The following is a 13,121-nucleotide window of genomic DNA, read 5'->3' as shown; positions in this document are numbered from 1 at the left end:
GTTAAACAATTTAAAGGCAATGCTACCAAATACTAATTGAGTGTATATAAACTTCTGACCCACTGGGAATGTGATGAAAGAAATAAAAGCTGAAATAATGAATTCTATTCTGACATTTCACATTCTTAAAATAAAGTGGTGATCCTAACTGACCTAAAACAGGGAATTTTTACTAGGATTAAATGTCAGGAATTGTGAAAAACTGAGTTTAAATGTATTTGGCTAAGGTGTATGTAAACTTCCGACTTCAACTGGATATACAGTCTTGTAACAATGTGCAAATAGTTAAAGTACAAATGAAAATAAATAAACATAAATATAGGTTGTATTTACAATGGCATTTGTTCTTCACTGGATGCCCTTTTCTTGTGGTAACAGGTCACAAATATTGCTGCTGTGATGGCACACTGTGGTTTTTCACCCAGTAGATAAGGGAGTTTATCAAAATTGTGTTTGGTTTTGAATTATTTGTAGATCTCTGGAATCTGAGGGAAATATGTGTCTCTAATATGGTCAAACATTTCGCAGGAGGTTAGGAAGTGCAGCTCAGTTTCCACCTCATTTTGTGGGCAGTGTGCACATAGCCTGTCTTCTCTTGAGAGCCAGGTCTGCCTACGGCGGCCTTTCTCAATAGCAAGGCTATGCTCACTGAGTCTGTACATAGTCAAAGATTTCCTTAAGTTTGGGTCAGTCACAGTGGTCAGGTATTCTGCCACTGTGTACTCTCTGTTTAGAGCCAAATAGCATTCTAATTTGCTCAGTTTTTTTGTTAATTCTTTCCAATGTGTCAAGTAATTCTCTTTTTGTTTTCTCATAATTTGGTTGTGTCTAATTGTGTTGTTGTTGTTGTCCTGGGGCTCTGTGGGGTCTGTTTGTGTTTGTGAACAGAGCCCCAGGACCAGCTTACTTAGGGGACTCTTCTCCAAGTTCATCTCTCGGTAGGTGATGGCTTTGTTATGGAAGGTTTAAGAATCGCTTCCTTTTAAGTGGTTATATATTTTAACGGCTCTTTTCTGGATTTTGATCATTCGCGGGTATCAGCCTAATTCTGCTCTGCATGCATTATTTTGTGTTTTTCGTTGTACACTGAGGATATTTTTGCAGAATTCTCAATTTGCTGTTTGTCCCATTTTGAGAACTTTTGGTTGGTGAGCGGATCCCAGACCTCACAACCATAAAGGGTTCTATAACTGATTCAAGTATTTTTAGCCAGTTCCTAATTGGTATGTCAAATGTTATGTTCCTTTTGATGGCATAGAAGGACCTTCTTGCCTTGTCTCTCAGATCATTCACAGCTTTGTGGAAGTTACATGTGGCGCTGATGTTAAGGCCGAGGTATGTATAGTTTTTTGTGTGCTCTAGGGCAACGGTGTCTAGATGGAATTTGTATTTGTGGTCCTGGCAACTGGACCTTTTTTGGAACACCATTATCTCTACCTCCCCCTCAATAGCAGCAGCTCCGGACTCAGTGCTGACTCTCTCTACAGTGCCTTGCAAAAGTATTCATTCCCCTTGGCGTTTTTCCTATTTTGTTGCATTACAACCTGTAATTTAAATGGATTTTTATTTGGATTTCATGTCATGGATATATACAAAATAGTCCAAATTGGTGAAGTGAAATTAAAAAAGTAACTTGTTTCAAAAAATTCTAAAAAATTAATAACGGAAAAGTGGTGCGTGCATATGTATTCACCTCCTTTGCTATGAAGCCCCTAAATAAGATCTGGTGCAACCAATTACCTCCAGAAGTCACATAATTAGTTAAATAAAGTCCACCTGTGTGCAATCTAAGTGTCACATGATCTGTCACATGATCTCAGAATATATACACCTGTTCTGAAAGCCCCGAGAGTGCAACACCACTAAGCAAGGGACACCACCAAGCAAGCGGTACCATGAAGACCAAGGAGCTCTCCAAACAGGGCAGGGACAAAGGTGGAGAAGTACAGATCAGGGTTGGGTTATAAACAAATATCAGAAACTTTGAACATCCCACAGAACACCATTAAATCCATTATTAAAAAATTGAAAGAATATGGCACCACAACAAACCTGCCAAGAGAGTGCCGCCCACCAAAACTCACGGACCAGGCAAGGAGGGCATTAATCAGAGAGTCAACAAAGAGACCAAAGATAACCCTGAAGGAGCTGCAAAGCTCCACAGCGGAGATTGGAGTATGTGTCCATAGTACCACTTTAAGCTGTACACTCCACAGAGCTGGGCTTTATGGAAGAGTGACCAGAAAAAAGCCATTGCTTAACGATAATAAGCAAACATGTTTGGTGTTCGCCAAAAGGCATGTGGGAGACTCCCCAAACATATGGAAGAAGGTACTCTGGTCAGATAAGACTAAAATTGAGCTTTTTGGCCATCAAGGAAAACGCTATGTCTGGCGCAAACCCAACACCTCTCATCACCCCGAGAACACCACAGTGAAGCATGGTGGTGGCAGCATGTGGGGATGTTTTTTATCAGCAGGGACTGGGAAACTGGTCAGAATTGAAGGAATGATGGATGGCGCTAAATACAGGGAAATTCTTGAGGGAAACCTGTTTCAGTCTTCCAGAGATTTGAGACTGAGACGGAGGTTCACCTTCCAGCAGGACAATGACCCCTAAGCATACTGCTAAAGCAACACTCGAGTGGTTTAAGGGGAAACATTTAAATGTCTTGGAATGGCCTAGTCAAAACCCAGACCTCAATCCAATTGAGAATTTGTGGTATGACTTAAAGATTGCTGCACACCAGCGGAACCCATCAAACTTGAAGGAGCTAGAGCTGTTTTGCCTTGAAGAATGGGCAAAAATCCCAGTGGCTAGATGTGCCAAGCTTATAGAGACATACCCCAAGAGACTTGCAGCTGTAATTGCTGCAAAAGTTGGCTCTACAAAGTATTGACTTTGGCGGGGGTGAATAGTTATGCACGCTCAAGTTTTCTGTTTTTTTGTTGTATTTCTTGTTTGTTTCACACAAAAAAGTATTTTGCATCTTCAAAGTGGTAGGCATGTTGTGTAAATCAAATTATACAAACCCCCCAAAAATCCATTTAAATTCCAGGTTGTAAGGCAACAAAATAGGAAAAATGCCAAGGGGGGTGAATACTTTCGCAAGCCACTTTACCTCCCCCTCAATAGAAGCAGCTCTGGACTCAGTGCTGACTCTCTCTACCTCCCCTCAGTAGCAGCAGCTCTGGACTCTACAGTGGCATACCTCCATTAGAGTTTCATCCTGCTCGTCAAAGGGTTTCCCATCTTTCCTGTTGTAGAAGGTGGCTACTGCGACTATTTCCTCTTTCTTATTCACAATGGGGAGGGACAGGACGTTCTTAATGATCCAGCCGGAGCTATCCACGGGCCCTTTCTGAACAGGACAAGGAAACAGGAACCACCTGACGTCAATGACTTTGCAATAGGTTCATAGCATTACAAACACAATATTTGTTGACTTAAAACCTGCCGTACTTGCCTTTGAATGTGTTAGTTCACAGTAATGCATGACTTGACTACTAATATTTACAGTACTTTGTATGGGTAAGTCTTTGCCTTAGTGTTGGAAATAGCAGGATTAATCTATTTAAATTGTGTTTAGGCCTGTCTTCTATAATGAAAGTCCACTTGGCCACAGGACAATAGCCCCTTCAGTAGCAGTTGTTAAATTTGTGCATTCAACAGCACTGAGCTAATCATGGAGAACTGAGCTTACTTGGAAGCTGAAGAAGTCATCTTGTGCTGCGTTCATAATGTTACAGATCTGGAGGGGAGAAGAGGGAAGAGGGAGGAGAGGATGATCACGCTCGCTCAGATGGAAAAGCACTGCATGATTAGTTACGATGTCCACAAAATTGCAATTATCCATCATTTCAGTGCAAGAGCACATTTAATTTCCAGGCTGTGTGTGTTTGACAGCTGCGTATTAAACTCTAATGGCTTTCTGGTTGTGTGCTGCCCATGGATACCACGTTCAGGGAGGGGATGACATGGGCTGCATACAAAATGGCACCCTATAGTCCCCATGGGCCCTGGTCAAAAGTAGTGAGCTATATAGTGAAAAGGGTGCCATTTCAGACGCATTCATCCTTCAGTAAGTAAGGGAAGGCTTCCCAGCTCACCAGTCCCTCCTTAGCCACGTAGGTGGGCAGGCCACTGGCCAGAGCCCAGTGGTCCGGAGCAGGGTTGCTGACAAGGACAGGGGGAGATGGAGATTAGGATTTTATACTATTACTTCCAAGGAATTAAGTTTATAGATGTGTCATTTCAAAAAGTACCAAATCAAATGCAGTAATGCATGCACCTAAATGTTCCTGTATAATATAAGGGTGTAAAAGCAGCACATACATATGATAAGATAATATACCGGTATATAATTCAATTTTCAATTGATGAAATGACTCACGGTATAACTTTGATCTCCTCTTTTCCATGTAAAATGTAGTCAATCACTTTGTAGAAGTTTATTTCCTGGAGAGAAATGAGTTACATGTAATTATAATCAGATTGAATACTGATAATGTATCAAATTACATATATTACCATTATTCATGTTTGAGTTGGCTCAGATCTGTCCAGGTCATTTGACTGTTGCTTGTTAAGTCACCAGTCACTCACTCTGCCATCAGGAGTCTTGGGTCCATCGTATTGAGGCACCTCTCCCATCAGCACAGGCCAAAGGTCAAAGAATTCCTGCAACACACAGGGTTATTTAATTTAATCCCTCTCAAATACAAGGGGAACATATTAACATTCAACATCTTGAATTAAACATAACAAAAGGTCAACTGAACATGACTAGATAACGGTGAGTGGTTCCTGAACATTAGCATGCTGATGCTTTTAGCAGGTTGAGATTCATGTCCGAACTCACCTTAGTCTTGGTCATGTCCAGGAGGCCAACAGAGTAACGTTCACAGTTAAGGAACTCCCTGATGGTATAGAGGGCCTTGTGGAACTGTCTCTCAATGTCTGTCATCTCCTCAAACACTTTGCTGGCAGACCAGAGCAGGACCTAGAGGGTGGGAGATGTCAGAGACAGCACAGTCATAGCAGGGAAAAATATGTCATTTCTGAAATACAAGCAGGCCTCATCGTCAATAAACTCATCAATAAAATCTGGAGAGGTCTTACCTGTCCTCTTCTGGTCTCACAGTTGTGAAGGTAGCTCAGATGGAACACTCTTAGGATCAGGTTGGCAAAGTTGAGATACTTCAACAGAGTCTGTTGCAGAAACATCTACATTCAGTATTACTGAGGGGAGAGGTTAGGGTTGTAGGTTAGAGGTTAGGGAGAGGTTACCTCCTCATCCTGCTTAGTGAAGTGTGGAGCTCCAATCTTGTTCACAGCCATCATAACAGCCACCATGTCCTTGCCATTCATGATGGGGGTAGCCAGGACACTCTTGGTCTGGTATTCTTGGATCTGGTCCACAAAGTCACTGTAGTGGCTGCTCTGGAGGAGAAACCACAGAAAAGTATTTAGAATTTATAAACAAACATCTGTCAATGTGCTGTAGCTTGTTACATTTAATTGACACTTTTGACCATAAAACCATTGATGAGATCATCTAACTTGCACATCACAGTGAATCCCTAGACAAAAAAAGGTGCTATCTAGAACAAAAAGGGTTCTTCGGTTGTCCCCATAGGAGAACCCTTTGAATTTGAAGAACCCCTTTTGGTTCTAGGTAGAACCCTTTCGGGTTCAAATAATAATTTACGTTTTATGGGACTAAACTTCGGCTGTCCCCTATAGGAGAACCCTTTTTGGTTCCAGGTAGCACCATCTGTGGAAAGGGTTCTCCTATAGGGGACAGCCGAAGTTTAGTCCCATAAAACGTAAATTATTATTTGATTATGTAAAAACTATCTTTCAGAACACTACTAAGGGGAGGGGAACTTTTTCATTGTTAAAAACAGAATATGCTTTTGTGTTGACTGAGTTTCATATTAATCCAGGAATAGATTAATTCACTGCCTATCATATCATCTAACGCTAAGAATGGTTTGATCTCTCAGTGTCATTTTGGGCTATTCTTGACTGGAGAATATGTATAATGATTAAAACATGTGGATTAAAGGAGAAAGGACATTACAGGTGAACACTAAATAGAATAAAGGTGAGTTCTCTTGCTATTCCGCTGACTTGGGGAAAATGGCTTTGTGCTATGACCTTTAGAAATAATCCAGGATCGTTCTAATTCAGCTGAGATTAAAGGGCTTTATCCCCTGCAGGCCCAGTAACACCCAGCAGCCCTGCCTGCCTGCATGACCAACCGGCGGGGGAGGGGACTGCCTTGCCATAATCCCACACCACACAGTAATGGTGGCTCTGCCTTTCACTAGGGAAAAGAAAGACCCAGAGCTCGATCCATCCTCTCCCTAATTACCATTTTAAAAATCCTGTCAACTAGATTGATCTGACAGTCTCTGTCAGTGGTTGGACTCTGTAATCCTTGATATCAGTCATGTCTCCCTTTTTCACACACTGCTACATATGAGCAGGACTATGATAGGAAACATTTTCTAATCATGATGGTACTTTGGCTGTATTACTCTGTATTATTTTGGTAAAGGATATTTTATCAGTGAGCGTTTGTGGTATTTGGTATAAGGATATTTTATTAGTGAGCGTTTGTGGTATTTGGTATAAGGATATTTTATCAGTGAGCGTTTGTGGTATTTGGTATAAGGATATTTTATCAGTGAGCGTTTGTGGTATTTGGTATAAGGATATTTTATCAGTGAGCGTTTGTGGTATTTGGCAAAGGCTATTTTATCAGTGAGCGTTTGTGGTATTTGGTATAAGGATATTTTATTAGTGAACGTTTGTGGTATTTGGTCAAATGAATAACAAGATTAAAGATGTGTCTGTATCACAAGAAAGTCTACTGGATAATAGGAATGTAACTATAATCAAAACTTATGCATGGTTTTATATGAAAACAGCATAAATGTTTTAGTTTTAGGTCAAATAATTTAATACAGGTATTGACAATGATGGCCGTCCACTGAGTTCAAGTTCAAGTTTAATTTGCCACATGCACAAGTACAATGAAATGCTTACCTTGCAAGCCCTACCCAACAGTGAGGATACGGAGTAGAGTGACAAACATGTTAAGTATGAAAATAAGCTTGGCAATCATTTTCAAATGTCAAATGTATTGGCTCCAATAAGATTGAACTGGCGGTATGATCACAAATATGATGGCCTTATGCTGCCCTCTACAGGCAGCAGGATCCTAGGCCTATGTGTCTGAATCTGACTGGAGCTCTACACTCAGTGCTCTCATTTCTTCACTGGAATGGAATTTCATGGAATAAACACGACCTATTGATAAGGTAACACAAACTGGCAGGTAAACTGTAGTGGCCATACCTGTATTGGGAATGTGAACTTTTAAGTGCAAGTTTCTCCACAATGATCTATAGCTTTATATGTTTACCTCTGAGACATCTGGGATGTTGACAGTCTTCTTGGTGGTGGCCACATGGCCCACAATGCCAATGTCCATGGGAAAGACTATCTCACTGTCTGGCTGGACCAGGCACTCCTCCAAGGTGGCGTCCTTGTGCACGTTGAAGAGTCTCGTGGCCAGCTCGGCCGTGCCGTTACGCATCCGGTACATGAACAGGCTCATCTTCTCTGACTGTATCATGAAGCTGAGGTGTTTCATGAAGTTGAAGATAGCCTTCTCCATCTGGATGTTGTCCTGCAGGTCTCTGACCATGTCAAATATGATCTCACTCTCCTCCACCGTGCTCAGCTCGTGGAAGCTGCTGGTGTTCACCTGGGAAGTCTTGTTGTCTTTGAAAAGGTCAGAGATTACCTTCGGGCGGAACTTGGCATCGTAGTACTGCTTGGCGAAGTCAGGGTTGCTGTCCAGAAACTTCTCGGCTACGTCTTTGTCCACGGCTGCCATTTTAGAGTTGCTGTGTGTTTATATGCTATAGCTCCTCAGAGAGCTGTGCTGCTTAGCCCTGTGCTGCTTAGCCCTGTGCTGCTTAGCCCTGTGCTGCTTAGCCCTGTGCTGCTTAGCTACACTGTCGGCAGGTGACTGAGAACAATAGGAATTAGCAGGATTGTTTTAAATGGTCATGTGTGTTGATAAACCTACATCCAATTACACACAGATTATGATGTGTTATTCTCACACGTTGGACTGACATATAGGCCTACCTGGAGTTTGTCTCCTCACTCAACAACCTTTTGTAGGCCTACAGTACTTGTGGACCACAACGGAAATAAGTATTTAGACTTTTGACTTTAATTGTTGAATTATTGAACATTTTGATATATGTATCTGTTGTCCGGTGTAACATTTTATTTATTTGGAATTGTCAAAAAAATATACAAAAATATACAAAACACCTTACAGTAAATACTGTATCTTAAAGTTTCACGAGAATAACCAATAACCTACTGTGCTTTCAGATAAATATTTTATTTACAGATGGGGTAGAAAAATTGTCATGGCGTTAAAACAATAAACAGAGGAGGGGTAATATGATGTGAACTGGTTTAGTGTATCCGCCTCCTGCAGTTGAGCTAATAAATAGTGTTATTACTGAGATGGAGTGTGACTTACCAAACTCTTATGTTCAAATATTTCCCAGAGTGTGAGCTTATATTGTGTGACGTGCTTGCCTAATGAAAAGCTTACAGTAAGCCTTGAGTTTTTACAATATTTGTATGATATACTCCTGCCCCATATTCTCCAATAGTGAGTGTCAGGTGCTGTGTATTCATGTACCAGCCTATCATAAGGAGCTAGTCCATGTGCCAGCCTATCAGGAGGAACTAGTCCATGTACCAGCCTATCAGGAGGAGCTAGTCCATGTGCCAGACTATCAGGAGGAACTAGTCCATATACCAGTCTATCAGGAGGAACTGGAAATTGTATAACACATTTCAGAAATAGAAGCCATTACTTCCATGGGTTGCTTTCAGTGTACTTTGTCGGTTGCAACCTGGTCTCAGAGCATTTAGTATGATTCTTTACTTATTTCCGTGACACTCCATTTAGTATGATATGTTATGTTACGTTAGGTTACATTACATTACATTACATTACATTACATTAGATTACCAATGGAACAGCAGTCGTACAATATAATACGAATTGTAGAACGCATAGTACACTAAGTCTTGTGTCACGATCGTCTGAAGGAGCGGACCAATACGCAGCGTTGCGAGTGAACATGATGACTTTATTAAATAAAGCAACCACGAAGAAAACAACAAATGACGATACGTGAAGTTCAAAATACTGATACAAACTAACAGCAACACGGAAACAATAACCCACAAAACAAAGGAGAAAACACACAGAATATATATGGCTCCCAATCAGAGATAACGAGCCGACAGCTGACACTCGTTACCTCTGATTGGGAGTCATCGACCAATCACCACATGACACAAACAAAATGAAACTCACCCATCCCCAACACCACCAAATGAAATACACCCAACACAAGAAAATGAACAACCCTGGCTCAATATAAACGTCCATAGAGCCAGAGTGTTACAGTACCCCCTAAAGGTGCGAACTCCGGGCGCACCAACATCAGGACTAGGGAGGGTCTGGGTGGGCGTCTGTCCATGGTGGCGGCTCTGGCCCCGGTCGTGATCCCCACCCCACCACAGTCACAACCTGCTTCGGTAGCCTCCTCCCAATGACCACCCTCCACCTAACCCCACCTGGACTAAGGGGCAACCCCGGACTAAGGGGCAGCATCGGCCTAAGGGGCAGCACCGGGATAAGGGGCAGCACCGGGATAAGGGGCAGCACCGGGACAAGGGGCAGCACCGGACTACGGGGCAGTACCGGACTAAAGGGCAGTACAGGACTAAGGGGCAGCACCGGGCTAAGGGGCAGCACCGGGCTAAGGGGCAGCACCTGACTAGATGGCGGATCCTGGCTGGCTGGCTCTGGCGGATCCTGGCGGGACGGCTCTGGCGGATCCTGGCGGGACGTCTCTGGCGGATCCTGGCGGGGACGGCTCTGCGCGGATCCTGGCGGGGACGGCTCTGGCGGATCCTGGCGGGACGGCTCTGGCGGATCCTGGCGGGGACGGCTCTGGCGGATCCAGGCTGGACGGCTCTGGCGGATCCTGGCGGGACGGCTCTGGCGGATCCTGGCTGGACGGCTCTGGCGGATCCTGGCTGGACGGCTCTGGCGGATCCTGGCTGGACGGCTCTGGCGGATCCTGGCTGGACGGCTCTGGCGGATCCGGGCTGGACGGCTCTGGCGGATCCTGGCTGAACGGCTCTGGCGGATCCTGGCTGGACGGCTCTGGCGGATCCTGGCTGGACGGCTCTGGCGGATCCTGGCTGGAGCGGCTCTGGCGGATCCTGGCTGGACGGCTCTGGCGGATCCGGGCTGGACGGCTCTGGCGGATCCTGGCTGGACGGCTCTGGCGGATCCTGGCTGAACGGCTCTGGCGGATCCTGGCTGGACGGCTCTGGCGGATCCTGGCTGGACGGCTCTGGCGGATCCTGGCTGGACGGCTCTGGCGGATCCTGGCTGGACGGCTCCTGGCGGATCCTGGCTGAACGGCTCTGGCGGATCCTGGCTGGACGGCTCTGGCGGATCCTGGCTGGACGGCTCTGGCGGATCCTGGCTGGACCGGCTCTGGCGGATCCTGGCTGGACCGGCTCTGGCGGATCCTGGCTGGACGGCTCTGGCGGATCCTGTCTGGCGGAAGGCTCTGGCTGATCCTGTCTGGGACGGCTCTGGCGGATCCTGGCTCGACGGCTCTGGCGAATCCTGGCTGGATGACGGATCTGGCTGCTCATGGCTGGCTGACGGATCTGGCTGCTCATGGCTGGCTGACGGATCTGGCTGCTCGTGGCTGGCTGACGGATCTGGCTGCTCGCGGCTGGCTGACGGATCTGGCTGCTCGTGGCTGGCTGGACGGATCTGGCTGCTCATGGCTGGCTGACGGATCTGGCTGCTCATGGCTGGCTGACGGATCTGGCTGCTCATGGCTGGCTGACGGATCTGGCTGCTCATGGCTGGCTGACGGATCTGGCTGCTCATGGCTGGCTGACGGATCTGGCTGCTCATGGCTGGCTGACGGATCTGGCTGCTCATGGCTGGCTGACGGATCTGGCTGCTCATGGCTAGCTGACGGATCTGGCTGCTCATGGCTGGCTGACGGATCTGGCTGCTCATGGCTGGCTGACGGATCTGGTTGCTCATGGCTGGCTGACGGGTCTGGCTGCTCATGGCTGGCTGACGGATCTGGCTGCTCGTGGCTGGCTGACGGATCTGGCTGCTCGCGGCTGGCTGACGGATCTGGCTGCTCGTGGCTGGCTGACGGATCTGGCTGCTCATGGCTGGCTGACGGATCTGGCTGCTCATGGCTGGCTGACGGATCTGGCTGCTCATGGCTAGCTGACGGATCTGGCGCTGCTCGTGGCTGGCTGACGGATCTGGCTGCTCGTGGCTGGCTGGACGGATCTGGCTGCTCATGGCTGGCTGACGGATCTGGCTGCTCATGGCTGGCTGACGGATCTGGCTGCTCATGGCTGGCTGACGGATCTGGCTGCTCATGGCTGGCTGACGGATCTGGCTGCTCATGGCTGGCTGACGGATCTGGCTGCTCATGGTTAGCTGACGGATCTGGCTGCTCATGGCTGGCTGACGGATCTGGCTGCTCATGGCTGGCTGACGGATCTGGTTGCTCATGGCTGGCTGACGGGTCTGGCTGCTCATGGCTGGCTGACGGGTCTGGCTGCTCATGGCTGGCTGACGGGTCTGGCTGCTCATGGCTGGCTGACGGATCTGGCTGCTCATGGCTGGCTGATGGTGCTGGCTGGGAGGCTGGCGGTGGAGGCGGACCCCAGCCTCGGATTGCAGTCATCACCTCCAGCAGGACGGCGCCCATCTGCAGGATCTGCTCTTTCTGGTTCCGAACCTGAGCTTCCAGTCTAGTATGGGCTGCGTCGGCTCCTGCTGATTCCATAGCAGGTGTATGATTCTGTCTGGCGGAAGGCTCTAGCGGCTCCTGTCTGGCGGAAGGCACTAGCGGCTCCGATCTGGCGGACGGCTCTGAAGGCTCATGGCAGACGGGCGGCTTTGCAGGCTCAGTACAGACGGGCGGCTTATGCAGCGCTTGACAGACGGGCAGTTCAGACGCCATAGGGCCGACGGGCAGTTCAGGCGCCGTTGGGCAGACGGCAGACTCTGGCCTACTGGTGACGCACCCCGTAGGATTCGTGCGTGGAGCAGGAACAGGCCGGGCTGGGCTGGCGACGCGCACCTTATCCCTGGTGCGAGTGGCCGGAACAGGCCGAGCCGGGCTGGCGACGCACCTCGTGGACCTGGTGCGTGGAGTAGGAACAGACCGGTCCGTACCGGGAACACCCACCACTGGCCTTAACTGGGGATCAAGAACGGACCGGACCAGACTGGGAACACACTTCAGTCTCTCATGCCGTGCCACAACAACTTCCCTCCCTCTACTCGCCAATGGCTCCCGTAATCCGGTAGCCTTCTCTCCAGCTCTCCCTGTGGCAGCCTCCTGCTGCCCAGGCGCCCAAGCCATGTGCCCCCCCCCAAAAAATTTTTGGGGAGTAACCACGGGCTTCCAGCCTCGACTCCGCGCTTCCTCTTTCCGTCGCCTCTCCTCTGTCTCGCTCCATGGACGGCGATCCATGCCGTCCAGGATTTCTTCCCACGTCCAGGACCCTTTTCCGTCCAAAAGCTCTTCCCATGTCCAGACCCTCGGCTCCTGTGTAGGTAGGTCCTGTTGCCGCTTGTTACGCTGCTTGGTCCTTTTGTGGTGGGTTATTCTGTCACGATCGTCTGAAGGAGCGGACCAATACGCAGCGTTGCGAGTGAACATGATGACTTTATTAAATAAAGCAACCACGAAGAAAACAACAAATGACGATACGTGAAGTTCAAAATACTGATACAAACTAACAGCAACACGGAAACAATAACCCACAAAACAAAGGAGAAAACACACAGAATATATATGGCTCCCAATCAGAGATAACGAGCCGACAGCTGACACTCGTTACCTCTGATTGGGAGTCATCGACCAATCACCACATGACACAAACAAAATGAAACTCACCCATCCCCAACACCACCAAATGAAATACACCCAACACAA

At 47.2% G+C, this 13,121-nt stretch overlaps 1 protein-coding gene across 2 annotated transcripts in view; it reads right to left on the bottom strand.

Moving 5' to 3' along the window:
* The window catches only part of LOC123482743 (rod cGMP-specific 3',5'-cyclic phosphodiesterase subunit alpha-like), a 44,200-nt gene extending 36,274 nt beyond the window's left edge, over positions 1–7,926 (bottom strand). For both annotated transcript variants that reach the window (XM_045211451.1, XM_045211450.1), the window contains exons 1-9: positions 7,436–7,926; positions 5,290–5,442; positions 5,122–5,211; positions 4,862–5,002; positions 4,606–4,680; positions 4,394–4,458; positions 4,110–4,176; positions 3,704–3,751; positions 3,212–3,361 (exon numbers count right to left, since the gene is read on the bottom strand). In XM_045211451.1, the coding sequence (XP_045067386.1) occupies positions 3,212–3,361; positions 3,704–3,751; positions 4,110–4,176; positions 4,394–4,458; positions 4,606–4,680; positions 4,862–5,002; positions 5,122–5,211; positions 5,290–5,442; positions 7,436–7,912 (1,266 nt within the window). In that variant the 5' untranslated portion in view covers positions 7,913–7,926. The remainder of the gene's footprint in view (positions 1–3,211; positions 3,362–3,703; positions 3,752–4,109; positions 4,177–4,393; positions 4,459–4,605; positions 4,681–4,861; positions 5,003–5,121; positions 5,212–5,289; positions 5,443–7,435) is intronic.
* Between the last annotated feature and the right edge of the window lie 5,195 nt (positions 7,927–13,121).

The sequence above is a fragment of the Coregonus clupeaformis genome, chromosome 37, assembly GCF_020615455.1.
Source record: "Coregonus clupeaformis isolate EN_2021a chromosome 37, ASM2061545v1, whole genome shotgun sequence".
In the NCBI taxonomy this organism is placed as follows: domain Eukaryota; kingdom Metazoa; phylum Chordata; class Actinopteri; order Salmoniformes; family Salmonidae; genus Coregonus; species Coregonus clupeaformis.
The sequence above is the reverse complement of the archived record's forward strand: the minus strand, read 5'-3'. Positions and strand labels throughout refer to the sequence as shown.